The sequence below is a fragment of the Dryobates pubescens genome, chromosome 10, assembly GCF_014839835.1.
Source record: "Dryobates pubescens isolate bDryPub1 chromosome 10, bDryPub1.pri, whole genome shotgun sequence".
Taxonomy (NCBI): domain Eukaryota; kingdom Metazoa; phylum Chordata; class Aves; order Piciformes; family Picidae; genus Dryobates; species Dryobates pubescens.
The window spans coordinates 16,913,011-16,940,407 of record NC_071621.1 but is presented as its reverse complement, the minus strand read 5'-3'; the positions used below and the strand labels follow the sequence as shown (position 1 = coordinate 16,940,407).

Genomic DNA, 27,397 nt, shown 5'->3' with positions numbered 1-27,397 from the left:
CCCCATGGCTTGGAGCCCTCTCCACACCATTAAGTCATCTCCACACTTGGCTTGGGTTCACCTCCACCCCTTGGGGACCTCCCCATGGCTTGGGGTCACCTCTACACCTTGGGGTCATCTCCACAGCTTAGGGACTTCCCCATAGCTTGGGGTCAATCTCCACACCTTGGGGCCACCTCCCCATGTCTTGGAGCCCTCTCCACACCATTAAGTCATCTCCACACTTGGCTTGGGTTCTGTAATGGGGAGGTTTTGGGGTAACTGGGGCAGACTGGGGCCATCTGGGTCCTGCTTTTTGGGGCAACCAAGGCAAACTGGCTGCATCTGGGCCCTGGCTTTGGCATTAACTGGGACAAACTGGGCCAGCCTGGGGCCCTGTTTTGAATCGACGACAGCGCTTTGGGGTGGTTTGGGCTCGTTCAGACCGCTCCCCCCGCGCTAAGGCCTCGCCGTCGTGACGTCACTTCCGCCCCGCCGCCTTGAGCGCTTTAGGTCGGGTTGGGCTCGTTCAGGCCTCTCCCCCCGCGCTAAGGCCTCGCCGTCGTGACGTCACTTCCGCCCCGCCTCCATAAGCGGCGCCGCACGCGGCCGGGCGGCCCCTTTCCGGCGCGCGCTCCAAGATGGCGGACACGCAGGTAGGGGGCTCCGCCGGGGCCGGCCCCGGGCGCTCGGAATCGCCCACCACGGGGGGCTGCCGGGGGGACTGGGAGCTCTGGGAAGCTCCCAGGGGGTAGGGTGGGGGAGGCTTGGGGTCGGGAAAGGATGCAGCAGGTCCTGAAAAAGGGAGGAGCTGGGGGGGGAGGGAGGAGGGGAAATGGGGATGAGGGGCACTGGGAGGGGGAAATTGTGAATGGGGGTTAGAGGAAGGGGCATGGGGGGGACTGGGAATGGGGAACGGGATTGGGGGGGATGGGAGATGAGCAATGGGAAACGGGATAGGGGGGACCGGGACTGGGAAACTGGGGAGGGGGTGGACTGGGAATGGGGGTACCTGGGGGTGGGGAAGCTGGGAATGGGGGATACAGGGGATGGGGAACAGGACTGGGAGGGAATGGGGGACCGGGAATGGGAAATTGGGGATGGGTGGGAACCGGGAGTGGAGGTTCCTGGGGACGGGGAAGCTGGCAATGGGGGTTATGGGGGATGGGAAAACGGGATGGGGGAGGGACACCAGGAACGCGGGGTAGCGGGAAGGCTACTGGGGAAAAGAGATTGCAGGGATTAGAGTTGGGACTAGGGATTGGGGGGACTGGGGATTCGCCCCCGAGGAAATCGGTTGGGAGCCGTGGCAGGAGGGAACGGGGATCAGCTCTGGGAGCTGGGATGCAGGCCCTGGCCTGGCTGTGGGAGCTGGGCTGGGGATCAGCTCTGGGAGCTGGGATGCAGGCCCTGGCCTGGCTGTGGGAGCTGGGCTGGGGATCAGCTCTGGGAGCTGGGATGCAGGCCCTGGCCTGGCTGTGGGAGCTGGGCTGGGGATCAGCTGTGGGAGCTGGGATGCAGACCCTGGCCTGGCTGTGGGAGCTGGGCTGGGGATCAGCTGTGGGAGCTGGGATGCAGACCCTGGCCTGGCTGTGGGAGCTGGGCTGGGGATCAGCTGTGGGAGCTGGGATGCAGACCCTGGCCTGGCTGTGGGAGCTGGGCTGGGGGTCAGCTGTGGGAGCTGGGATGCAGACCCTGGCCTGGCTGTGGGAGCTGGGCTGGGGTCAGCTGTGGGAGCTGGGATGCAGACCCTGGCCTGGCTGTGGGAGCTGGGCTGGGGATCAGCTGTGGGAGCTGGGATGCAGACCCTGGCCTGGCTGTGGGAGCTGGGCTGGGGTCAGCTGTGGGAGCTGGGATGCAGACCCTGGCCTGGCTGTGGGAGCTGGGCTGGGGATCAGCTGTGGGACCCAGGATGTGCAGCTGCAGGGAGCTGGGATTTGCAGCCATGGGGGCTCAGCTGCTTGCTGGTGATGATGTCCAATCTCACGATGGTCTTCAGAGCTCCCTTGGGGGGCTGCTGACAATGCCAGTGGCAGTGGCTGAACCAGCAGTGCCTCTGGGGCCAAGCTTCTGGAGGTGCAATCTCAAAAGGGGTGAAGATTCATGAGGAAGGGGGAAAAACTGGCAGGGGGCTGAAGGTCCAAAGGGAGGTGGCCTTCGGAAGCTCCAGGTTCTGGATGAGACCAGATCCTCCCTTTCTCCTCTTCCCCCCCCCCTTCCCCCTTCCCCCTTCCCCAGACCCCTCCCCAGCTTCCTTGCCCTGCTCTGGCCCTGCCCCAGCCTGGAGCCTTCCTGGGCTTGCCATGAGGGCTTGTTGGGAGCCAGCCCTTGGCCTTGGTGCCCCTCAGCCTGCAGCTGTGTGTTTGTCCTTGCAGGGATGTGCAGACTGGGGAGAGCAGGAATTGGAGTTACTAAATATGGGGATTATTGGGAATGAAGTGGGAATAGGGATGGAGACTGCTAGGGATGGGAGTTACTGGGAATGGAGTTGGGAGCAGGGGTGGCAGTTGCTGGGAATGGGGGAGAGCAGGGATTTGGGATTACTGTGATTAGAGTAGGACCAGGGATGGAGGTTGCTGGGGATGGGAGTTACTGGGAGTGGGGGAGGGCAGGAATTTGGGGGTACTGGGAAGGGAGATTACTGGGAATGGAGTTGGGACCAAGGCTATGGAGACTGCTGGCACTGGGAAGTGGGGTTCCTGGTGTCTGGGGGTTACCAGGACTGGGTTCTGGGGTGCTCTCAGTGTGGAGCTGCTGGTGACTGTTCCTTACCTGTTTCCCCCCCCCAGACAGAGCGAGCCTACCAAAAGCAGCCAACCATCTTCCAGAACAAGAAGAGGGTGCTGCTGGGGGAGGGGGGCAAGGAAAAGCTGCCCAGGTACTACAAGAACATTGGGTTGGGCTTCAAGACCCCCAAGGAGGTGAGGAGACAGCTGGGGGGGGCAACCATCAACCAACCTTGAGCTGCTGTGGGCCCAGCCATGGGGGAACATCTGCCACTTCTTGGAGCAACCTAGGCCAGGCTTTCACCCTCTTTGGCCCAAGATGAGAAGATCTCAGATGCTCTCAGCTTGGGTATTTGCACCCAAAGCAAGGAGGTCCCCGGGTGGTCCCAGTTTGCCCCAGGACAAGAAGCTTCCAGGTGGTCCCAACTCATTTGCCCCCAAGGTGAGAAGGTGCCCAGACGGTCCCAGTTTGGTCCGGGACAGGGAGGTCCCAGACGGTCCCAGTTTGGTCCGGGACAGGGAGGTCCCAGACGGTCCCAGTTTGGTCCAGGACAGGGAGGTCCCAGACGGTCCCAGTTTGGTCCAGGACAGGGAGGTTCCACATGGTCCCAGTTTGGTCCGGGACAGGGAGGTCCCACATGGTCCCAGTTTGGTGCAGGACAGGGAGGTCCCAGACGGTCCCAGTTTGGTCCAGGACAGGGAGGTTCCACATGGTCCCAGTTTGGTCCGGGACAGGGAGGTCCCACATGGTCCCAGTTTGGTCCAGGACAGGGAGGTCCCAGACGGTCCCAGTTTGGTGCAGGACAGGGAGGTCCCACATGGTCCCAGTTTGGTCCGGGACAGGGAGGTCCCAGACGGTCCCAGTTTGGTCCAGGACAGGGAGGTCCCAGACGGTCCCAGTTTGGTCCAGGACAGGGAGGTCCCACATGGTCCCAGTTTGGTCCGGGACAGGGAGGTTCCACATGGTCCCAGTTTGGTCCGGGACAGGGAGGTCCCAGACGGTCCCAGTTTGGTCCAGGGCAGGGAGGTCCCAGACGGTCCCAGTTTGGTCCAGGACAGGGAGGTCCCACATGGTCCCAGTTTGGTCCAGGACAGGGAGGTCCCACATGGTCCCAGTTTGGTCCGGGACAGGGAGGTCCCAGACGGTCCCAGTTTGGTCCAGGACAGGGAGGTCCCACATGGTCCCAGTTTGGTCCGGGACAGGGAGGTCCCAGACGGTCCCAGTTTGGTCCAGGGCAGGGAGGTCCCACATGGTCCCAGTTTGGTCCAGGACAGGGAGGTCCCAGGTGGTCCCAGCTCATTGGCCCAAAGATGATAAGGTCCCAGGTGGACCCATACCAAGGTCCCAGATGGACCCATACCAAGGTCCCAGGTGGACCCATCCCAAGGTCCCAGGTGGACCCATACCAAGGTCCCAGATGGACCCATACCAAGGTCCCAGCTGGTCCCAGCTTGTTTGCTCCTTGGGGAAGGTTGGCTTCTCCTGGGGGGCAGTTGGCTGCTTCTGGGTGGGGGCTTCTTGAGGGGGTGGCTTCTTATTGAGGATGGAGGCCTGTCCTTGGGGGAGGTTGGCCTCTCCTTAATGTTGGAGCCTCCTCTTGGGGGGGGGGGGGGGTAGTTGGTCTCTCCTTGCAGGGAAGTTGGCCTCTCCTTGGTGGAGGCTTCTTGGGAGGGTGGCCTCTCCTTGGGGGTGCAGGCTGCTCCCTGGGGGTGGAGGCCTGTGCTTGATGGTGCCTCCCTGTGCCCTGGCAGGCCATCGAGGGCACCTACATCGACAAGAAGTGTCCCTTCACCGGCAATGTCTCCATCCGCGGCCGCATCCTCTCGGGTGAGTGCTGCAGGCTCCCAGCAGCAGCCTCCTTCCCTCTCCCTTCCCCTCACGGCCACCTGCCTTGGGGGTCAAACAGGGGCTGCTGAGAAGGAAGCTCCAGGCCGGTCCTGGGGCTGCAGATGATGTTGATGTTCTCACGATGGTCTTCCGAGCCTCGCGGTGAGGAGGCTCTGAGGAGGAGGCCGCAAAGGCTTTGCTGATGCCTGGCCCCAGAGGACCAAGGGCCTTGGGGGTGGGAAAAGCCTCCAGGGGGTTGGGGTGGGGGGAGGAGTGGAGGTGGTAGATGAGGTGGGGAGGAGTGGGGCCCTCTAGATAGCTCCTTGGTTGGACCTTCCAGGTGGGTGCCTCTAGGTTCTAGGTGGTTCCTACTCAGTTCTTGGTCCCTGTAGGTTCCAGAAGGTTGTTCTAGGTTCTAGGGTGGGTCCTTCTTGGTTAAGGTCCTGGTGGATCCTCCTAGATCTTAGGAGGGTCCCTCTAAGTGGGGCCTGCTCACTTCTCGTCCTTCTAGGTAGGACTTTCTCAGTTCTGGGTTATTCCAGGTGGCTCCCTTTAGGTTCTAGCTGGCTCCCTCTGGGTCAAGCCCTTGCTGTGGCTCCCTCTGGGTTAAGATCTTGGTGGCTTCTCCTAGATCCTGGGAGGGTCCCTCTGGATGGGGCCTTTTCAGTTGTGAGTCCCTTTAGGTTCCGGGAGGGTTCCTCTGGGTGGAGACCTTGGCTGTGGCTCCCTCTTGCTGTGACTCCTTCCTCATTTCCTCTCCTGCTCCTCACCCAAATTCTGGAGCACTGTTCCAGCAATATCTGGAGCACTGTGTCCAGTTCTGGAGCCTCTGTTCCAGGAAGGATCTGGAGGTGCTGGAAGGTGTCCAGAGCAGGGCCATGAGGAGGAGCAGAGGGCTGGAGCTGCTCTGCTATGAGGACAGACTGAGAGAGTTGGGGCTGTGCAGTCTGGAGAAGAGAAGGCTCTGAGGAGACCTTCTTGTGGCCTTCCAGTATCAGAAGGGGGCTACAGGAAAGCTGGGGAGGGACTTTTGAGGGTGTCAGGGAGGGATAGGACTGGGGGGGATGGAGCAAAACTAGAAGTGGGGAGACTCAGATTGGATGTGAGGAAGAAGCTCTTCCCCATGAGGGTGGTGAGAGCCTGGCAGAGGCTGCCCAGGGAGGTGGTGGAAGCCTCATGCCTGGAGGTGTTGAAGGCCAGGCTGGAGGTGGCTGTGAGCAGCCTGCTCTGGTGTGAGGTGTCCCTGCCCATGGCAGGGGGGTTGGCACTGGCTGAGCCTTGAGGTCCCTTCCAACCCTAACGATCCTGTAATGACCTGAGGATGTTCTTCTCCCTTTCCCTTGTCTCCCTGGTGCCCTGCTGGGTGCTGGCCCCAGGGGTGGTGACGAAGATGAAGATGCAGCGCACCATCGTCATCCGCCGCGACTACCTGCACTACATCCGCAAGTACAACCGCTTCGAGAAGCGCCACAAGAACATGTCTGTCCACCTCTCCCCCTGCTTCAGGTCAGCAGCACCCCCAAAACCCCCACCCCAAAACACCAGGAGCTCCCAAAGGGCCTTCCCGACCCCCAGCCTTCGCCCCCGAGGAGATCGGTTGGGAGCCGTGGCAGGAGGGAGCTGGGGGCTGGGGATCAGCTGTGGGAGCTGGGATGCAGGCCCTGGCCTGGCTGAGGGAGCTGGGCTGGGGATCAGCTGTGGGAGCTGGGATGCAGGCCCTGGCCTGGCTGTGGGAGCTGGGATGCAGGCCCTGGCCTGGCTGTGGGAGCTGGGCTGGGGATCAGCTGTGGGAGCTGGGATGCAGGCCCTGGGCTGGCTGTGGGAGCTGGGCTGGGGATCAGCTGTGGGAGCTGGGATGCAGGCCCTGGCCTGGCTGTGGGAGCTGGGCTGGGGATCAGCTGTGGGAGCTGGGATGTAGGCCCTGGCCTGGCTGTGGGAGCTGGGCTGGGGATCAGCTGTGGGAGCTGGGATGCAGGCCCTGGCCTGGCTGTGGGAGCTGGGGTGCAGGCCCTGGCCTGGCTGTGGGAGCTGGGCTGGGGATCAGCTGTGGGAGCTGGGATGCAGGCCCTGGCCTGGCTGTGGGAGCTGGGCTGGGGATCAGCTGTGGGACCCAGGATGTGCAGCTGCAGGGAGCTGGGATTTGCAGCCATGGGGTCTTGGCTGCTGCTGAGCCCCAAGCTGCTTGCTGGTGATGATGTCCAATCTCACGATGGTCTTCAGAGCTCCCCTGGGGGGCTGCTGACAATGCCAGTGGCAGTGGCTGAACCAGCAGTGCCTCTGGGGCAAAAGGGGTGAAGATTCATGAGGAAGGGGGGAAAACTGGGGAGAGGTGGCCTTCAGAGGCTCCAGGTGCCAAGGGGAGGTGGCCTTCAGAAGCTCCAGGATGTGACCAAACCCTCCCTTCCCCCTCCCTTCCCCCTCCCTTCCCCCTCCCTTCCCCCTCCCTTCCCCCTCCCTTCCCCCTCCCTTCCCCCTCCCTTCCCCCTCCCTTCCCCCTCCCTTCCCCCTCCCTTCCCCCTCCCTTCCCCCTCCCTTCCCCCTCCCTTCCCCCTCCCTCCCCCTCCCCTTCCTCCTCCAGACCCCTCCCCAGCTTCCTTCCTTCTCTGGCCCTGCCCCAGCCCTCAAGGTCCTCCCGGCAGGGAGGGCCCAACCCTGCCCCCAGGCTTGCAGCTGTGGGCTCCCCAGTGCCCAGCCCAGGGGCACAATCCCTGCCCTGCTCCTGCTGCCCACACCATTGCTGCTCCAGCCCAGGCTGCTGCTGCCCTCCTTGCCCACCTGGGCACCCCCTGGCTCCTGCCATCACCCAACCCCCCCATGGCCTTTCCCCACCAGTTACTTCCCAGCCCCTCTGCCCCAGCCTGGAGCCTGCCTGGGCTTGCCATGAGCCGAGCCCTGGGGCCTGTTGGGAGCCAGCCCTTGGCCTTGGTGCCCCTCAGCCTGCAGCTGTGTGTTGTCCTTGCAGGGATGTGCAGATTGGGGACATTGTGACCGTGGGGGAGTGCCGCCCCCTGAGCAAGACCGTGCGCTTCAACGTCCTCAAGGTCACCAAAGCCGCTGGCACCAAGAAGCAGTTCCAGAAGTTCTGAGGGGTTTTTTTTCCCCCCCCTCCAAGTCCCTGGAGGAGCTCCCTGGGGTGAATAAACCAAACTCAAACCCAAACTGAAGGTCTCTGAGGAGTTGGTTTTGGGGTTCTCTGTTGCCTGGCAGCCACCGGTGGTGCAGGGAGGTGGCGGTGGGGGAGGAGGGGGTGGTGGCTTCAGCCTGGGGGTGCCAAACTGTTCTTCATTTGGTGGTGAGGCTGGGGAGGGGTCTTGAGCACAAGCCCTGTGAGGAGAGGCTGAGGGAGCTGGGGGTGTTTAACAGCCTGGAGAAGAGGAGGCTCAGGGGAGACCTTATTGCTCTCTACAACTACCTGAAAGGAGGCTGCAGCCAGGTGGGGGTTGGTCTCTTCTCCCAGGCAAGCAATGGCAGAACAAGAGGACACAGTCTCAAGCTGCACCAGGGGAAGTTTAGGCTCAAGGTGCAGAAGGAGCAATTTGCCATGGGAATGAGCTGCCCAGGGAGGTGGTGGACTCCCTGTCCCTGGAGGTGTTGAAAAAAGGCTTGGATGTGGCACTTGGAGCCATGGTTTAGCTGTCAGGAGGTGTTAGGTACTGGGTAATAGGTTGGACTTGATGATCTCTGAGGTCTTTTCCAAGCTGGCTGATTCTGTGATTCTAGGTTTGGTTGGGGGAGGAAGGAGGATGTGCAAGGGCTTCAGCCTGCTGTGCTCTCAGCCTCAGGAGGGGCTGAGGAAGGAGACCTGAAGTCTACTTCCAGCCTGAGTTCCAGGAGGGGTTGAGGGAGAAGATGCAAGGTCTACCTCCAACCTGAGCTCTGAGCTTCAGGAGGGGTTGAGGAGGAGATCCAAGGTCACACGTGGAGGAGACCCCAAAAAAGCTCTTTCCTGGGGGGCTTCAGGCTGATCCCAACAGCTCCTGGGGGGTTCAGCATGGTCCCCACCAGCAGCAAAGGCTTGGCTTTGCAGAGTCATGGAATGGTTTGGGTTGGAGAAGACCTTGAAGGTGATGGGGTCCAAGCATGGCCCCAGCACCACCACCCCAAGGCCCTCAGCTCCACAGCTTCCCAGCCCTTCCAGCCATGGGGACTCCACCACTGCCCTGGGCAGCCTGCCACAGGCCTGGGCTCCCCTCAAGGGGCACCAATTGCTCCTCAGGGCCAGGCTCAACCTCCCCTGCCACAACCTGAGGCCATCTCCTCTTGGCCCAGCCCTCAGGAGCAGCCCTTGAGCCCCAGCTGGCTGCAAGCTGCTCTCAGGGAGCTGCAGAGAGCCACAAGGTCTCCCCTCAGCCTCCTCTGCTGCAGCCTCAACCCCCCCAGCTCCCTCAGCTGCTCCTCACAACTTCTCCACAGCCTTTTCCTCCTCCAGACCATTGTCACCACCTCAGGAAGGTTCCCAGGCAGTAGCTCCTGTGGCCACCACTCTTCAAGGAGGGCTTTAGACCTCACAACTCCTCCAGACCCTTCACCACCTTGGGAAGCTTCCCAGGCCCCAACTTCCTGATGCCACCACAGCCCAGCAGGACCTGAGACCTCCATCCACATTTCCAGGCCATGGAGCTTTGCTCCTCATTCTCTCTCTCTCCAGGCTGCTCTCCTTGGAGAGGTTCCTTGCAGCAACCTGTGGTGGTTCCTCTTCTCCTGCCTCTTGGTCCTTTGGGAGGAGAGTCCAACCCCCACCTGGCTTCCAAGCTGTTTTCAGGTCAGGGAGGTCCTGGTTGGTGGTGGCCAGGTGGGGGCTGGAGCTGGCCCCACTTGCAATGCAAATGTTGGAGGAGCAGGAAATGGTTGCCCTGGGGCTGGCCTCCTCCTGTTTAATCTTTAATCCAACTCCAAACTCCAGCAGTTGATGTTCTCCTGGGGACCTGGGAATGGGGAAGGATTAACCTCCACCACTAAACCCCTCCCTTGGTGAGGATGGAGGTTTGGGGTCTCCTGTGCCCTCCTGCAGCTCCAGCCTGGTCCAGGCTGAGCTTCCACCTTCCCCTGGGGTAAGTCCTGAGGAGGTGTTGGGGCTCAGGGTGGTGGCTTCAGGGTGGAGAAGAGCAGAAGGGTGGAGAGAGAGGAGCCTGGTTGCCTCCCATGGAGAGGTAGGAGGTCTAAAGCCTTCCTTGAAGTGTGGAGCTGCTGCCTGGGAACCTTCCCAAGGTGGTGACAAAGGTCTGGAGGAGGAGAAGGGTCTGGAGAAGTTGTGAGGAGCAGCTGAGGGCCCTGGGGGGGGTGGGTTGAGGCTGAGGGGAGACCTTCTGGCTCTCTGCAGCTCAAAGCCATGGAGATGTGGTGCTGGGGGCCAGGGGTTGGTGCTGGCCTTGGCAGTGCTGTGTTCATGGACTTCTTCCATGCTCTCCAAGGTCTTCTCCAAGCCAAATGTCTCTGTGGTTTAGCTGAGGGAAGCAGGAAGAGATGCTGCTGTGGTGGTTGGTCCAGGTCCATCCCACGTTGGCTGAATGTCGTGGGGTGGTGGAGACCTTGCTGTGGTCCTGCTGGAGGAGGACATTGCCGTGGGCTTGGTGCCACTGGCTGCTGCCACCTGGGGTCTCCTGCTCTGCTGGGGGCCGGGGCAGAGCTTCTCCCCCTGGGCAGAGCTTCTCCCCCTGGGCAGAGCTTCTCCCCCTGCTCTGCTGGGGGCTGGGGCAGAGCTTCTCCCCCTGGGCAGAGCTTCTCCCCCTGGGCAGAGCTTCTCCCCCTGCTCTGCTGGGGGCCGGGGCAGAGCTTCTCCCCCTGGGCAGAGCTTCTCCCCCTGGGCAGAGCTTCTCCCCCTGCTCTGCTGGGGGCTGGGGCAGAGCTTCTCCCCCTGGGCAGAGCTTCTCCCCTTGCTCTGCTGGGGCCGGGACAGAGCTTCTCCCCCTGCTCTGCTGGGGGCTGGAGCAGAGCTTCTCCCCCTGGGCAGAGCTTCTCCCCCTGCTCTGCTGGGGCCGGGGCAGAGCTTCTCCCCCTGGGCAGAGCTTCTCCCCCTGCTCTGCTGGGGGCTGGGGCAGAGCTTCTCCTCCTGGGCAGAGCTTCTCCCCCTGCTCTGCTGGGGCCGGGGCAGAGCTTCTCCCCCTGGGCAGAGCTTCTCCCCCTGCTCTGCTGGGGGCTGGGGCAGAGCTTCTCCTCCTGGGCAGAGCTTCTCCCCCTGCTCTGCTGGGACCGGGGCAGAGCTTCTCCCCCTGGGCAGAGCTTCTCCCCCTGCTCTGCTGGGGGCTGGAGCAGAGCTTCTCCCCCTGGGCAGAGCTTCTCCCCCTGCTCTGCTGGGGGCTGGGGCAGAGCTTCTCCCCCTGGGCAGAGCTTCTCCCCCTGCTCTGCTGGGGGCTGGAGCAGAGCTTCTCCCCCTGGGCAGAGCTTCTCCCCTTGCTCTGCTGGGGCCGGGGCAGATCTTCTCCCCCTGGGCAGAGCTTCTCCCCCTGCTCTGCTGGGGCCGGGGCAGATCTTCTCCTCCTGGGCAGAGCTTCTCCCCCTGCTCTGCTGGGACCGGGGCAGAGCTTCTCCCCCTGCTCTGCTGGGGGCTGGGGCAGAGCTTCTCCTCCTGGGCAGAGCTGCTCCCCCTGCTCTGCTGGGGGCTGGGGCAGAGCTTCTCCTCCTGGGCAGAGCTTCTCCCCTTGCTCTGCTGGGGCCGGGGCAGAGCTGCTCCCCCTGCTCTGCTGGGGGCTGGGGCAGAGCTTCTCCTCCTGGGCAGAGCTTCTCCCCCTGCTCTGCTGGGACCGGGGCAGAGCTTCTCCTCCTGGGCAGAGCTTCTCCCCCTGCTCTGCTGGGACCGGGGCAGAGCTTCTCCTCCTGGGCAGAGCTTCTCCTCCTGGGCAGAGCTGCTCCCCCTGCTCTGCTGGGGGCCGGGGCAGAGCTTCTCCCCCTGCTCTGCTGGGGGCCGGGGCAGAGCTTCTCCTCCTGGGCAGAGCTTCTCCTGGGCAGAGCTTCTCCCCTTGCTCTGCTGGGGCCAGGGCAGAGCTTCTCCTCCTGGGCAGAGCTTCTCCTGGGCAGAGCTTCTCCCCTTGCTCTGCTGGGGCCAGGGCAGAGCTTTTCCTCCTGGGCAGAGCTGCTCCCCCTGCTCTGCTGGGACCGGGGCAGAGCTTCTCCCCCTGCTCTGCTGGGGCTGGGGCAGAGCTTTTCCTCCTGGGCAGAGCTTCTCCCCCTGCTCTGCTGGGACCGGGGCAGAGCTTCTCCTCCTGGGCAGAGCTTCTCCCCCTGCTCTGCTGGGGCTGGGGCAGAGCTTTTCCTCCTGGGCAGAGCTGCTCCCCCTGCTCTGCTGGGACCGGGGCAGAGCTTCTTTGGGATATGGGAGAGGAGGAGTAGGAAACCAAAGGTGGCCCCCTCCTCCTCCTCCTCGCCCTCTCCCAACCTTCTCCTCCTCACCCTTTCCCCCCTCTTATCCTCCTCACTCTCTCTTCCCCCTCCTCCTCCTCCTCTCCTTCTCACCCTCTCCTCCTACTCCTCCTCCCCCTTGCCCTGAGCTGAAGGTGCTCCCATGTTCTGCTGATGTCCTCCCAAGCCCAGCAAAGCAGCATTTCGCCCTCCTTGAGGACATCTTGCCCAAGGGACAGCCCTGGGTGGCCACACAGCTGGGTATGGCCATGCCCTGGCTGGACATGGCCACCACCCAGCCTGGTGCCACCACCCAGCCATGGCTTCTCCCTCCCATCTTTGGAGCTGCTCAGGGCAGTGGTGGTGGAGTCCCCATCCCCTGGAAGGCTTTTCCAAGCTGTGGAGATGGGGTGCTGAGGGCCATGGGGTGCTGAGGGCCTTGGGGTTAGCAGTGCTGGGCTCCATGGTTGTACTTCATTGACCTTCAAGGTTCTCCTCCAACCAAAACCATTCCCTGGCTCCATGATTCCCTCCAGGTGGCATTCCCTGGTGGGGCCATGGCCAGCAGAAGCTTCAGGGGTTGGTCACAGCCTCCAGAGGTTGAGAGTCCACCAGGTCCATGGTGCTGGTCAGGATTTGCAGCTTCCAGTTTATGTACCAGCCCAGGAGGCTTGGCTGAGGCACCTGAAGGCTGTGAGGCCACTCAGGGAGACTTGGACAGAGTGGAGAGCTGGGCAGAGAGGAACCTAATGAGGTTCCCCTCTCTTTCCTGCCAGAGCAGGACCCTAGAATCCAGCACAGCTCACACAGGAACACATCCAGATGGGGCTAGAAGGTCTCCAGAGAAGGAGACTCCACAACCTCCCTGGGCAGCCTGTTCCAGGGCTCTGGGACCCTCCCAGTGAAGAAGTTCCTCCTCATGTTGAGGTGGAACCTCCTGTGCTGGAGTTTCCATCCATTGCCCCTTGTCCTATCCCAGGGCACAGCTGAGCAGAGCCTGTCCCCTCCCTCCTCACCCCCAGCCCTCAGATATTGATAAACATTGATCAGATCCCCTCTCAGTCTTCTCCAGACTAACCACCCCCAGGGCTCTCAGCCTCTCCTCACCAGGCAGTGCTCCAGGTCCCTTCAGCATCCTTGCAGCCCTCCCTTGGACTCTCTCCAGCAGATCCCTGTCCCTCCTGAACTGGGGAGCCCAGAGCTGGATGCAATATTCCAGGTGGGACCTCCCCAGGGCAGAGTAGAGGGGGAGGAGAACCTCCCTGGATCTGCTGGCCACACACTGCTGAATGCAGGATCCCAGGATCCCTTTGGCCTTCTTGGCCACCAGGGCACATTGCTGGCCCATGCAGAACTTGGTGCCCACCACCAGGAGGTCCCTTCCAACCCCCTGTGGTGCTGTGGTTCCTCTCTTGGTAGGCTGCCCCAGGAGGTCTCAGAGGTGAGCTTGGTCACCCAGCTGGTCAGACTGGGACCTGTGGCTTCCTCTCCCTGAAGGCAGTGGAGGTCCTGACAAGGAACATCCAGGCCACCAGCAGCACAGGTAGGACTTCTCCAAGGCTTCCCTTGGGGGGGGATGAAGGGGTGGGAGAGCTTCACCTGACCTGTGTGGTGGTGACAGCAGAGGGACCTTGGTCCATGGGGTTGGTAGGGGAGAAGATAGAAGAATGAGGAAGAAGGAAGGGGAAGGGGGGAGGAGGAGGAAGAGGCAGGGGGAAGAAAAGGAAGAACTCCTGTAGAGCAACCCCTGGCAAGTGAACCCTGAGGCTGGCTGGAGACAGGAGGCTGTGTGGCTGGGTTGGTGGTCATGGGGGAGCACCAGAGGTCCCCTCAGCAAGCTGGGGCAGCAAGGGACTTCTGACGACCTTCCTGTTCCAGGAGGGTCACCCACAGCAGGTTGCCAGCACCACAACCTCCAGCTGGCTTTGGAATCCCACCACAGCCCAGAGCAAAGTCCCTTTAGATGTCCCCAAGCCACAGGAGGTGGGGAGAGGCCAGAGAAGGAGAAGCTCCCAGGATCTCTGGGCACCTGCAGGGCTTGCTGTGACCTCCAGGTGTAGATCTTTGTCCTTTCGATGTCCCCAAGCCACAGGCGGTGGGGAGAGGCCAGAGAAGGAGAAGCTCCCAGGATCTCTGGGCACCTGCAGGGCTTGCTGTGAGCTTGCAGACGTTTGTCCCTCTGTGTGAGCAGGGCCAGCCTGCCCCTGGAGGCGGCACCATGCAGGAGCTCAACGAGAGCAGCTTCGACCCCATCACCTTCGTCCTGACCGGCATCCCGGGCCTGGAGGAGTCCCACATCTGGATCTCTGTCCCCTTCTGCCTGCTCTACCTGGTGGCCCTGCTGGCCAACACCGTCCTGCTGCTGGCCATCAGCACCCAGAGCAGCCTGCAGCAGCCCATGCACCTCCTCTTGGCCATGCTGGCCCTGGCCGACCTGCTGCTCTCCACCTCCACCGTGCCCAAGATGCTGGCCCTCTTCTGGTTCAGCTCCAGGGAGATCTCCTTCGACGCCTGCATCACCCAGATGTTCTTCACCCACTTCAGCTTCATCCTGGAGTCCTCCACCCTGCTGGCCATGGCCTTCGACCGCTACGTGGCCGTCTGCGAGCCCCTCCGCTACGCCGCCATCCTCAGCCCCTCCCTGGTGCTCAAGGTGGCCCTCAGCTCCGTCCTCAGGGCCTTCCTCATCATGTTCCCCCCGGTCTTCCTCCTCAAGCGGCTGCCCTACTGCGGGCACAAGCTGATGCCCCACACCTACTGCGAGCACATGGGCATCGCGCGCCTGGCCTGCGCCGACATCCGGGCCAACGTCTGGTACGGGCTGGCCACGGCCCTGCTCTCCTCCGGCCTGGACGTGGTCCTCATCTCCGTCTCCTACGCCCTGATCCTCAGGGCGGCCCTGGGGCTGCCCTCCCCCCGGGCGCGGCTCAAGGCGCTGGGCACCTGCGGCTCGCACCTCTGCGCCATCCTGGCCTTCTACCTCCCCGCCTTCTTCTCCTTCCTGGCCCACCGCTTCGGGCGCCGCGTCCCGGCCGGCCTCCACGTCCTGCTGGCCGACCTCTACGTGGTGCTGCCCCCCGTGCTCAACCCCATCGTCTACGGCGTGAGGAGCAGGCAGATCCGCCAGGGCGTCCTCCGCCTCCTCCGGCCCCGGCGGGGGCCCGCGGCTGGGGCAGGGGAGGAGGAAGCGGGGACGGGGGGAGGGAGGTGAGGGGGAGGGGAGGAGGGGGGCAGGAAGAAGATGAGGTGGAGGAGGAGGTGTTGGGGAAGAGGAGCTGGAGGAGGAGGTGGTGAGGGGTGGAGGGAGAGGAGCTGGAGGAGGAGGTGGTGAGGGGTGAGGGAGAACATGAGTTGGAGGAGGAGGTGGTGAGGGGTGAGGAAGATGATGAGCTGGAGGAGGAGGTGGTGAGGGGTGGAGGGAGATGAGCTGGAGGAGGAGGTGGTGAGGGGTGAGGGAGAAGATGAGTTGGAGGAGGAGGTGGTGAGGGGTGGAGGAAGATTATGAGTTGGAGGAGGAGGTGGTGAGGGGTGAGGGAGAAGATGAGTTGGAGGAGGAGGTGGTGAGGGGTGGAGGGAGATGAGCTGGAGGAGGAGGTGGTGAGGGCTGGAGGAAGAAGATGAGTTGGAGGAGGAGGTGGTGAGGAGTGGAGGGAGACGAGCTGGAGGAGGAGGTGGTGAGGGGTGGAGGGAGATGATGAGTTGGAGGAGGAGGTGGTGAGGGGTGGAGGGAGATGAGCTGGAGGAGGAGGTGGTGAGGGGTGGAGGGAGAGGAGCTGGAGGAGGAGGTGGTGAGGGGTGGAGGAAGATGATGAGCTGGAGGAGGAGGTGGTGAGGGGTGGAGGAAGATGATGAGCTGGAGGAGGAGGTGGTGAGGGGTGGAGGAAGATGATGAGCTGGAGGAGGAGGTGGTGAGGGGTGGAGGAAGAAGATGAGCTGGAGGAGGAGGTGGTGAGGGGTGGAGGGAGAGGAGCTGGAGGAGGAGGTGGTGAGGGGTGGAGGGAGATGATGAGTTGGAGGAGGAGGTGGTGAGGGGTGGAGGGAGAGGAGCTGGAGGAGGAGGTGGTGAGGGGTGGAGGGAGATGAGCTGGAGGAGGAGGTGGTGAGGGGTGGAGGGAGAGGAGCTGGAGGAGGAGGTGGTGAGGGGTGGAGGGAGAGGAGCTGGAGGAGGAGGTGGTGAGGGGTGGAGGAAGAAGATGAGCTGGAGGAGGAGGTGGTGAGGGGTGGAGGGAGAAGATGAGTTGGAGGAGGAGGTGGTGAGGGGTGGATGAAGATGATGAGTTGGAGGAGGAGGTGGTGAGGGGTGGAGGAAGAAGATGAGTTGGAGGAGGAGGTGGTGAGGGGTGGAGGAAGAAGATGAGTTGGAGGAGGAGGTGGTGAGGGGTGGAGGAAGAAGATGAGTTGGAGGAGGAGGTGGTGAGGGGTGGAGGGAGATGAGCTGGAGGAGGAGGTGGTGAGGGGTGGAGGAAGAAGATGAGCTGGAGGAGGAGGTGGTGAGGGGTGAGGGAGATGAGCTGGAGGAGGAGGTGGTGAGGGGTGGAGGGAGATGAGCTGGAGGAGGAGGTGGTGAGGGGTGGAGGAAGATGAGCTGGAGGAGGAGGTGGTGAGGGGTGGAGGAAGAAGATGAGCTGGAGGAGGAGGTGGTGAGGGGTGAGGGAGAAGATGAGTTGGAGGAGGAGGTGGTGAGGGGTGGAGGGAGATGAGCTGGAGGAGGAGGTGGTGAGGGGTGGAGGAAGAAGATGAGCTGGAGGAGGAGGTGGTGAGGGGTGGAGGGAGATGAGCTGGAGGAGGAGGTGGTGAGGGGTGGAGGGAGATGAGCTGGAGGAGGAGGTGGTGAGGGGTGGAGGGAGATGAGCTGGAGGAGGAGGTGGTGAGGGGTGGAGGAAGATGAGCTGGAGGAGGAGGTGGTGAGGGGTGGAGGAAGAAGATGAGCTGGAGGAGGAGGTGGTGAGGGGTGAGGGAGAAGATGAGTTGGAGGAGGAGGTGGTGAGGGGTGGAGGGAGATGAGCTGGAGGAGGAGGTGGTGAGGGGTGGAGGGAGATGAGCTGGAGGAGGAGGTGGTGAGGGGTGGAGGAAGATGAGCTGGAGGAGGAGGTGGTGAGGGGTGGAGGAAGAAGATGAGCTGGAGGAGGAGGTGGTGAGGGGTGAGGGAGAAGATGAGTTGGAGGAGGAGGTGGTGAGGGGTGGAGGGAGATGAGCTGGAGGAGGAGGTGGTGAGGGGTGGAGGAGGAGGTGTTGAGGAAGATGAATTGGAGAAGAAGGTGTTGAGGAAGGTGAGTTGGAGAAGGTGCTGAGGGATGGAGGAAGATGAGCTGGAGGTGAAGGTGCTGAGGGATGGAGCAAGAGGAGCTGGAGAAGGTGTTGAGGAAGCTGACTGGGAGAAGGTGTTGAGGAAGGTGAGTTGGAGAAGGTGTTGAGGGATGGAGGAAGATGAGCTGGAGGGAAAGGAGTTAAGCAAGTTGAGTTGAAGGTGCTGAGGGATGGAGGAAGCTGAGCTGGAGGAGAAGGTGCTGAGGAAGCTGACTGGGAGAAGGTGTTGAGGAAGGTGAGTTGGAGAAGGTGCTGAGGGATGGAGGAAGATGAGCTGGAGGAGAAGCTGCAGCTTGGAAGAAGTGGTTGGCCCAAGAGGCTGAAGAGCAGCTGAGGCTGGAGAGCTTGCTGGAGACGTGGGGTTTGGATCCTCAGCTCCTTCAGCTTCCACCTGGAGATGCTTCTCCTGAAGGGTTCCATCCAGCAGAGACTGGGCAGAGCCCAGCTGAGGACCATCAAAGCTCTCGTTGTCCATCACCTTGGCTTCTGCTTCTGCCTTCACTTCTCACCTCAGGCCTTGGACCATGGACACCTCCACAGCCACCAGACCAGAGCTTGATGCAGGAACCACGGCTGGGTGGTCCCCGTGGCAGATGATGGCCAGGGGCTCTCCTCCTGAGCTTGCATTGCTGAGGGCCCCTGGGACCTCTTGGTGCTGCAGGTGTTTCCATGCTGAACAACCCCCTGGAGGTCATGGAAGACCTTTCTTGTCCTGTGTTTGAGGGCCACCATGATGTCACCAAGACTGAACCCAAGCTCTGGAGTGGGCTGCAAGGGGACAATGCTCTCCTGGCTCCTCCACAACCCTCCCCATGCCCAAGAGCATGGAGGACACTTCCCAAGCCCACACCATGACCATGCTGGGAAGCTGCTTCCCATCCGCCCAGGGTGGCAATGACAGCCTGAAGGTAGCTCCATGCCTGGACCATGGAGGTGACCCTTTGGAAGGGGCTGGTGACCCCCTGGAGATGTTGTGGAATGGTTCTGAAATGATTCTTCAGGGCTTCAAGCTCTAGGCCATGTCCCATCAGAACTGGGTGGGCTCCAGTCCATGTCCCACCAGGGCTGGGTGGGCTCCAGGCCATGTCCCATCAGGGCTCTGAGCTCCAGTCCATGTCCCACCAGGGCTGGGTGGGCTCCAGGCCATGTCCCATCAGGGCTCTGAGCTCCAGTCCATGTCCCACCAGGGCTGGGTGGGCTCCAGGCCATGTCCCATCAGGGCTCTGAGCTCCAGGCTGTGTTCCACCAGGGCTGGGTGGGCTCCAGGCCATGTCCCATCAGGGCTGGGTGGGCTCCAGACCTTGTGCCACCAGGGCTGGGTGGGCTCCAGACCTTGTGCCACCAGGGCTGGGTGGGCTCCAGACCTTGTCCCACCAGGGCTGGGTGGGCTCCAGACCTTGTCCCACCAGGGCTGGGTGGGCTCCAGGCCATGTCCCATCAGGGCTCTGAGCTCCAGGCTGTGTTCCACCAGAGCTGGGTGGGCTCCAGGCCATGTCTCACCAGGGCTGGGTGGGTTCCAGACCTTGTCCCATCAGGACTAGGTGGGCTCCAGGGGTCTCTGAGCTCCAGGCCATGTCCCACCAGGGCTGGGTGGGTTCCATGCTCCATGCCCTTGCACCCAACTGTTTGCTGAGGCTGGAGCTACCCAACCCCAGTGTCCCTTGGTGGAGAGCAGGAGCCACAAGGGCTTTCTGGGACCACCTGGATGCCAGTGGAGATGACCCTGGAGAAGGGCAACCAGAACCCTGCTCTGCTCCAGCTCCCCAAAGCCCAGGGAGCAGGAGGGAGCTTCAACATTTCACAGCAAACCAACCCAACAAAGAGACCTTCAGCCTTCTTCCAGCACTTGGAGTGGCTTTTTGGAGGTTCTGCTCTCCTCTGAGGTCCTTTCTGGTTTCAGCTGTGGTGGAAAGCCAGAGGAGGTGTGGTGGGAACCCAAGGGTCTGCTGCTGGGGAGCTGTTTGCTCAGCAGTGGAGCTAGGCACAAAAGGTCCTCCTGGGCTTGGCTGCTTCCCATCCCCTCAGGAGGTTGAATGTTTGCCTTGGTGGCCTCCAAAGAGGTGGGGGAGGTGTTTGCAGGGAGGAGATGGAGCTGGGAGGGAAGGGAAATGTGGCAGGAGGAGCAGAGGTCAACCCTGGGCAGAACCTGGCTCCATGGAGACCAAAGTAGGAGCTTGGGGAGGGTGGTGGAGGAGCTGGAGAGCAGATGGAGGAGCTTTGGAGGTGGAGGTGAGATAAGGGACAAAGAGGCTCTGTTTGGTGGGGCAGGAACGTGGGGTGGGGGTGGGAGGGGAGGCTTTGAGGTCATGGAGTCCAAGCATGGCCCCAGCACTGCCCCAGCACCACCACCCCATGGCCCTCAGCACCGCAGCTCCACAGCTTCCCAACCCCTCCAGCCATGGGCACTCCACCACTGCCCTGGGCAGCCTGCCACAGGCCTGGGCACCCCTCAAGGGGCACCAATTGCTCCTCAGGGCCAAGCTCAACCTCCCCTGCCACAACCTGAGGCCATCTCCTCCTGGCCCAGCCCTCAGGAGCAGCCCTTGAGCCCCAGCTGTCTGCAAGCTGCTCTCAGGGAGCTGCAGAGAGCCACAAGGTCTCCCCTCAGCCTCCTCTGCTGCAGCCTCAACCCCCCCAGCTCCCTCAGCTGCTCCTCCTGTGGAACAAGACCTGGATGTTGCTGTCCTAGGACAGCCTGAGTCCATCTCTGGAGCTGGCAGTGCTGGGCTCATGGTTGGACTCCAGGATCTCAGAGGTCTTCTCCAACGCAGATGACTCCATGAGGGTGGTGAGAGCCTGGCTGAGGTTGGCCAGAGGAGGTGGGAGATGTCCCATGGCTGGCACCACCCCAGGGCTCTGAGCAATCTGCTCTGGCTGGGGCTGTCCCTGCTGGCTGCAAGGGGGTTGGGTTGGAGGACCTTGGGAGGTCCCTTCCCAACCCCTTCCATGATTCCATGACCCTTGGAGGTACCTTCAACCCAACCCCTTCCACCATTCCCTGATCTACTTGCAGCTGTCCTTGCTGAGTGCAGGGAATCTGGGGGAGATGACCTCTGAAGGATGCCCCCAGCCCTTTCCTCCAGCCCAGGAGGAGGTTTGCAGCTCCCAGCTCTTGCTCTGCTCCTCAGCTGCTGCTGGTGAACACAACCTGGCAACGGTCAGTGAGTCACCAGCTCAGCGCTCAGCGCCCCGAGGGCCACCAGGGGTGGGACATTCTCCACCTGCTCCAGGAGCTTTGTGTTCCTAATGGGGGTCAAAGTGTCACCTCCTGACCCAGAGGTGCTGAGCTGCTGCAGGGTCTGTTCTGCTTCATTTCCCACGCTCCCAAGAGGTCTCTTTAGAGGTTTGTTTAGCTGCCTTGGGTGGTGAGGAGCAGGGGGGGGGGGGGGGGGTTGGACTCGAGGAGCTTTCATGGTGTCCGTGGAGAGAAGATAAAGAAGGGACTGAGAGCCTCTAAAGAGATAAAGAGGAGGTCATTGGAGACACTGCAGGAACCATGGGGTGGGTTGAAGGCACCTTCCAAGGCCATGGAATCATGGAAGGGGTTGGGCTGAAGGCCACAGCCATGCTGGGAGGGCTGGAAGGGCTCTGCTGGGTCCCCAGGCTGGCAGAGCTGGGGGAGCTCAGCCTGGAGAGGAGAAGGCTGCAGGGAGAGCTGCTGCTGGCCTGGCAGGGCTGGAAGGGGCTGGGGAGAAAGCTGGGGACAGAGTGTTGAGCAGGGCCTGTGGGGACACCACATGGCACCAGAATGACACAGGATTGGCACTGGTGTGAGGTCAGATGGCACTAGAGGGACATCAGATGGCACCAGAGGGGCACGGGTGTGAGGTCAGATGGCACCAGGGTGGTACTGGTGTGACTCCAGGTGGCACCAGGGTGGCACTGTGGTGGCACCAGATGGCACCAGGGTGGCACTGGTTGGACAGCAGAGGGCACCAGTGTGGCACTGGTATGATGTCAGATGGCACTAGTGTGGCACTGGTTGGACACCAGATGGCACCAGTGTGGCACTGGTGTGATGTCAGACAGCACCAGGGTGGCACTGGTGTGTTGTCAGATGGCACCAGGGTGGCACTGGTTGGACACCAGATGGCACCAGTGTGGCACTGATGTGATGTCAGACAGCACCAGGGTGGCACTGGTTGGACAGCAGAGGGCACCAGTGTGGCACTGGTATGATGTCAGCACCATTGTGGCACTGGAGTGACACCAGATGGTACCAGGGTGGCACTGGTTGGACACCAGATGGCACCAGCGTGGCACAGCATGACTGGGGCAGACGGGGACAGGCAGAGTGGGACCAGCAGGGCCTGGGATGGAAACAGGGGACAGGGGCAGCACAGGGATGGGGACAGGCTGGGACATGGCTTGGGATAGGGAGAGGCTTGGGACAGGGACAGGGCTGGGACTCATCTGGCCTGGGACAGGGATGGGGACAGGGAGAGGCTGGGTCATGGCTTGGGATAGGGATGGGGGTGGGGACAGGGACAGGGCTGGGACCCATCTGGCTTGGGATAGGGATGGGGACAGGGACAGGATGGGACTGGGCAGGACAGGGATGAGCTGGAGATAGGGACAGGGCTGGGATGAGCTGGGGCATGGCTTAGGACAGGGCTGGGGCTGGGATGAACTGGGGCATGTCTTAGGACAGGGCTGGGATGAGCTGGGACATGGCTTGGAACAGGGCTGGGATGAGCTGGGGCATGGCTTGGGACAGGGCTGAGATGAGCTGGGGCATGGCTTGGGACAGGGCTGAGATGAGCTGGGGCATGGCTTGGGACAGGGCTGGGATGAGCTGGGGCATGGCTTGGAACAGGGCTGGGATGAGCTGGGGCATGGCTTGGAACAGGGCTGGGATGAGCTGGGGCATGGCTTGGGACAGGGCTGGGATGAGCTGGGGCATGGCTTAGGACAGGGCTGGGATGAGCTGGGGCATGGCTTAGGACAGGGCTGGAATGAGCTGGGGCATGGCTTGGAACAGGGCTGGGATGAGCTGGGGCATAGCTTGGGACAGGGCTGAGATGAGCTGGGGCATGGCTTGGGACAGGGCTGGGATGAGCTGGGGCATGGCTTGGAACAGGGCTGGGATGAGCTGGGGCATGGCTTGGGACAGGGATAGGGACAAGGCAGGAGCTGGGATAGGCCAAGCAGGACCAGCAGGGATGGGACAAGGGACAGGAACAAAGATACTGAGATGCAGCCCTGAGGTCTCCCTGGAGCCTTCTCTTCCCCAGGCTGAACAGCCCCAGCTCCCCCAGCCTGTCCCCACAGCAGAGGTTCTGCAGCCTCTGATCACCTTGGTGGCCTCCTCTGGACCCTCTCCATCAGGTCTCTGTCTCTCTGGTGTTGGAGGCCCCAGAGCTGGCCACAGCCCTGCAGGTGAGGTCTCCCCAGAGCAGAGCAGAGGGGCAGGATCCTCTCTCTCCAGCTCTGGCCAAGCTGCTTTGGATGCAGCCCAGGCTGCCCTTGGCCTTCTGTGCTGCCAGTGCCCATTGCTGGCTCCTGTTCAGCTTCTCCCCCACCAGCACCACCGAGGCCTTCTCTGCAGAGCTGCTCTCAAGCTCCTCCTCCCCCAGCCTGGATTGATGCTGAGGGTTGCTCAGACCTAGCTGCAGGACCTTGCCCTTGGCCTTATTGAACCTGATGAGGGTCCTGCTCTCAACCTCAGTCTCACAGGCTGGAAGCTTCACCCTCTCCACTTTGTGCCCCTTGGCCTGTCCCTGGGCAGCACTCAGCAGATGCCAGCCCCAGCCTCTTGCCCCCCACAGCCCCTTCAGCTCTTGCTGAGCATTGCTCAGCTCCCCTCTGGGGCTGCTCTTCTGCAGGCTCTCAGCCCCAGGGCTCTCAGCCTTTGCTCCTCACAGAGCTGCTGCAGGCCCCTCAGCCTCTCCCCAGCCTCCCCTGCACTCTCTCCAGCACTTCTCAGTCTCTCTGCAGCTGGGGAGCCCAGCCCTGGACCCAGCCCTGCAGCTGTGGCCTGGCTGGGGCAGAGTAGAGGTGGAGGAGAACCTCCCTTGTCCTCCTCTCCACCTTTACAAAGTCATTGCAAGTTGGTTGGTTATTTTTCCTTCTCTTTCCTGGAAATCAGCTTTTTTCCCCCAAATCAAGCAGCACTTTTTGTGGAGCTTCACAACTGAGATCTCTCTCATTTATTTTTTTTTGGTCATGTGAGAGCTAAATCTGGAGACAAACCACAGGCAGAAGTGTGGGCAGTGAGAGAGCAAAGCAATAATAACCCCAAGCAAGCTCTGCAAGAGGCCTGGGAGGCTGCTTCTTGACCATGGATCTCACAGGACCATGGACTGGCTTCAGGCTGGACCTCAGAGCTCATCTCCTCCAAGCTCCACACCATGCCCAGGGACACCTCTCAGCTAGACTCAGCTGCTCAAGGCCTCATCCAGCCTGGCCTTCAACACCCCCAGGCAGGAGGCAGCCACAGCCTCCCTGGGCAGCCTGTGCCAGACTCTCACCACCCTCCTGCTGAAGAACTTCTTCCTCAGCTCCAGTCTGACCCTGCTGTGCCTCAGCTTCAAACCATTCCCCCTGGGCCTGGCTCTAGACACCCTTAGCAAAAGTCTCTCTGCAGCCTTCCTGCAGGATCCCTTCAGCTCTTGCAAGGCAGCTCTGAGGTCCCCCTGGAGCCTTCTCTTCTCCAGGCTGAACACCCCCAGCTCCCTCAGCCTGGCCTCAGAGCAGAGCTGCTGCAGCCCTTGGATCATCTTTGTGGCCTCCTCTGGGCTCCCTCCAGCAGCTCTGTGTCCTCCTTGTGCTGGGGACAGCAGAACTGGAGTCAGGATTGGAGGTGGGGTCTGAGCAGAGCCAAGGGTCAGAATCCCCTCTCTTGCCCTGCTGCCCACACTCCTCTGGCTGCAGCCCAGCACACAGCTGCCTGCTGGGCTGCCTGAGGGCACTGCTGGCTCCTGGGGAGCTGCTCAGTACCCAGTACCCCTAAGTCCCTTCCCTTCCCTTCCCTTCCCTTCCCTTCCCTTCCCTTCCCTTCCCTTCCCTTCCCTTCCCTTCCCTTCCCTTCCCTTCCCTTCCCTTCCCTTCCCTTCCCTTCCCTTCCCTTCCCTTCCCTTCCCTTCCCTTCCCTTCCCTTCCCTTCCCTTCCCTTCCCGTCCCTTCCCTTCCCTTCCCTTCCCTTCCCTTCCCTTCCCGTCCCTTCCCTTCCCTTCCCTTCCCCCCTCCCTCCCCTCTCCCCCCCTCCCCCTTCTCTCACCCCCTCCCCCCCCTCCTCCCCTCCCCCCCTCTCCCTCTCCTCTCCCCCCCCTTCTCCCCCCCCCCTCCCCCCCCTCCCCCCCTCTCCCCAACCACAGAGCTTTCATGGAGGGCCCCAAAGCCTACACCTTCCACCACCCTCCTGCTGCCTACCCAGTGTCTAGGGGAGAGGAGAACCTTCATCTCTGAGGGACCTGACAGCGGTGAAAGCCAAGATTTAGAGCCCCAGGAAAGAGATGGGAAGCATCAGAGGTCTCCATAGCAACCAGGGTGGAGGCTCTGCCTCCTCTGAGTCATCCTCACCCCACACAGGGCTGCTGGCAGGAGCATGGAGCTCATTGCAAAGGGCTGGTCCTGAAGGAGGGCAACCACCTCCAGGCTGCACCCCCAACAGCAGGGGCAGGGAGGGGATTCTGCTCCTCTGCTCTGATGAGACACACACACAGAGCCCTGAGTGCTGGGGCAGCTCTGGAGGCCTCAGCACAGCCAGGGAGCTGCTGGAGCAGGGCCACAGCCATGCTGGGAGGGCTGGAAGGGCTCTGCTGGGAGGCCAGGCTGGGAGAGTTGGGGGTGAGCAGCCTGGAGAAGGCTGCAGGGAGAGCTGCTGCTGGCCTGGCAGGGCTGGAAGGAGCCTGGAAGAGAGATGAGGACAGACACACTGGGATGGGGAATCCACCCCTGCCCTGGGCAGCCTGCCACAGGCCTGGGCACCCCTCAAGGGGCACCAAGTGCTCCTCAGGGCCAAGCTCAACCTCCCCTGCCACAACCTGAGGCCATCTCCTCTTGGCCCAGCCCTCAGGAGCAGCCCTTGAGCCCCAGCTGGCTGCAAGCTGCTCTCAGGGAGCTGCAGAGAGCCACAAGGTCTCCCCTCAGCCTCCTCTGCTGCAGCCTCAACCCCCCCAGCTCCCTCAGCTGCTCCTCACAACTTCTCCACAGCCTTCTCCTCCTTCCCCAGACCCCTCCCCAGCTTCCTTGCCCTGCTCTGGCCCTGCCCCAGCCCTCAAGCTCCTCCTGGCAGGGAGGGCCCAACCCTGCCCCCAGGCTTGCAGATATCCCTCTCAACCTCATGAAGAGGGCTCAGATGGTGAGGATGGAAGGGAGCTCCAGAGGTCATCCAACCCCCCTGCCAGAGCAGGGTCAGCCAGGGCAGGTCACACAGGAACACATCCAGGGGGGGTTGGAAGCTCTCCACACAAGGAGACTCCACAACCTCTCTGGGCAGCCTGCTCCAGGCCTCCAGCACCCTCACACCAAACAGCTCTCTCCCCATCTTCAGCTGCAACCTCCTGGGTTCCAGCTTGTACCCCTTGGTCCCAGTCCCTGGGCACCCCCAAGCAGAGCCTGGCACCTTCAGCCTGACCCCCACCCCTCAGATATTGATAGGCATTGATCAGGTCCCCTCTCAGCCTTCTCTCCACATCAACAGCCCCGGGGCTCTCAGTCTCTCTCCTCAGCAGAGCTCTTGCAGTCCCTTCAGCATCCTCACAGCCTCCCCTGGACTCTCCCCAGCTGCTCCCTGCCTCTCTTCAACTGGGGAGCCCCAAACTGGACACAGGATTGCAGGGGTGGTCTCAGCAGGGCAGAGCAGAGGGGCAGCAGAACCTCCCTGCCCCTGCTGGCCACACTTTCCTTGATGCCCCCCAGGATGCTCTTGGCCCTCTTGGCCCCCAGGGCACCTTGCTGGCCCTTGGAGAATAGATTATGAAGCTCTTTGGGTGTTTGGAGATGGCCACAGGCCCAGAGCTCTCTGTAGCTCCCTCCTGCCCCTCCAGCAGCTCAGCTCCCACCCAGCTTGGTGCCATCTGCCTGGGGGAGCCTCCAGTCCTCCCCCAGCTCAGGGATGAAGACATCCAAGAGCAGTGATCCCACCCTGAGCCCTGGGGACACCACTGGTGCCCAGCCACCAGCTGGAGCTGTCTCCATTCCCCACCACAACTCGGGGGCTTCCTAGATGGATCCTTCTTAGTTCTTGGTTGGTCCCTCTAGGTTCTGGGAGGCTCCTTCTCAGATCTTGGTTGGTCCTTTTAGGTGCACTATTCTGAGATCTTGGTGGATCCTTCTAGGTTCCAGGAGAGTCCTTCTCAGGTCTTGGTGGATTCCTCTAGATCCTAGGTGGGTCCTTCTGAGATCTTGGTTGGCTCTTCTAGGGAGGTCCTTCTCAGCTCTTTGTTGGTCCTTCCAGGTGGCTCCTTCTGAGATCTTGGTTGATCCTTCTAGGTTCCAGGTGGGACCTTCTCAGATCTTGGCTGGTCCTTCTAGATGGAACCTTCTCAGATCTTGATTGGTCTTTCCAGGTGGATCCTTCCCAGATCTTGGTCGGTCTTTCCAGGTGGATGCTTCCCAGATCTTGGTCGGTCTTTCCAGGTGGATCCTTCCCAGATCTTGGTCGGTCTTTCCAGGTGGATCCTTCCTAGATCTTGGTTGGTCTTTCCAGGTGGATGCTTCCCAGATCCCATGTGGTGCTTGCAGGTGGATCCTTCCCAGATCTTGGTTGGTCTTTCCAGGTGGATCCTTCCCAGATCTTGGTTGGTCTTTCCAGGTGGATCCTTCCCAGATCCCATGTGGTGCTTGCAGGTGGATCCTTCCCAGATCTTGGTCGGTCTTTCCAGGTGGATGCTTCCCAGATCCCATGTGGTGCTTGCAGGTGGATCCTTCTCAGATCTTGGTCGGTCTTTCCAGGTGGATGCTTCCCAGATCCCATGTGGTGCTTGCAGGTGGATCCTTCCCAGATCTTGGTCGGTCTTTCCAGGTGGATCCTTCCCAGATCTTGGTCGGTCTTTCCAGGTGGGTGCTTCCCAGATCTTGGTGGGCCTTTGCAGGTGGATGCTTCCCCGATCCCGTGCGGTGCCGGTGCCTCGGGGCGGGCTGCTGCTCGGCTCTGGGCGGCTGCCTGTGGCTGGCAGGATGCTGCCTTTCAGTCTCCCCGCTTTAGAGCGCAGTTCCCGCGGGCCGCCTCTCCCGCACCCGCCCAGCGCCAAACCACGCCCCTGCCGCCCCGTCCTCA

General features: G+C 62.0%; 2 protein-coding genes and 3 non-coding genes across 5 annotated transcripts; all 5 read left to right on the top strand.

Moving 5' to 3' along the window:
- The first annotated feature begins 555 nt into the window (after positions 1-555).
- Positions 556-7,686, top strand: RPS11 (ribosomal protein S11). The gene is made up of 5 exons (XM_009910221.2): positions 556-635; positions 2,769-2,900; positions 4,458-4,533; positions 5,910-6,039; positions 7,496-7,686. Exons 1-5 carry the CDS (start codon positions 621-623, stop codon positions 7,617-7,619), a joined length of 477 nt encoding a protein of 158 aa, XP_009908523.1. The 5' UTR covers positions 556-620; the 3' UTR covers positions 7,620-7,686.
- Positions 1,945-2,031, top strand: LOC128897494 (small nucleolar RNA SNORD35). Its single transcript, XR_008462414.1, has one exon. It is a non-coding gene; the product is annotated as a small nucleolar RNA SNORD35 (small nucleolar RNA).
- LOC128897496 (small nucleolar RNA SNORD35) lies at positions 4,651-4,745 on the top strand. Its single transcript, XR_008462416.1, has one exon. It is a non-coding gene; the product is annotated as a small nucleolar RNA SNORD35 (small nucleolar RNA).
- LOC128897495 (small nucleolar RNA SNORD35) lies at positions 6,720-6,806 on the top strand. The gene has a single exon (XR_008462415.1). It is a non-coding gene; the product is annotated as a small nucleolar RNA SNORD35 (small nucleolar RNA).
- Positions 7,687-14,086: 6,400 nt separating the features above from the next.
- LOC104308977 (olfactory receptor 52E8) lies at positions 14,087-26,505 on the top strand. Its single transcript, XM_054164851.1, has 2 exons — positions 14,087-15,040; positions 26,422-26,505. The coding sequence occupies exons 1-2, from the start codon at positions 14,087-14,089 to the stop codon at positions 26,503-26,505; spliced, it is 1,038 nt and encodes a 345-aa protein (XP_054020826.1).
- Positions 26,506-27,397: the final 892 nt, after the last annotated feature.

What these genes read in the sequence shown, in the direction of transcription:
- RPS11 (XM_009910221.2), top strand. An exon ending in GCTTCAAGACCCCCAAGGAG is followed by an intron (nt 2,901 to 4,457) that starts GTGAGGAGACAG and finishes GTGCCCTGGCAG; the next exon opens with GCCATCGAGGGCACCTACAT. An exon ending in CACCTCTCCCCCTGCTTCAG is followed by an intron (nt 6,040 to 7,495) that starts GTCAGCAGCACC and finishes TTGTCCTTGCAG; the next exon opens with GGATGTGCAGATTGGGGACA.
- LOC104308977 (XM_054164851.1), top strand. Translation starts at nt 14,087, where the DNA reads ATGCAGGAGCTCAACGAGAGCAGCTTCGACCCCATCACCTTCGTCCTG. An exon ending in GGCGGGGGCCCGCGGCTGGG is followed by an intron (nt 15,041 to 26,421) that starts GCAGGGGAGGAG and finishes TGGTCCTTTTAG; the next exon opens with GTGCACTATTCTGAGATCTT.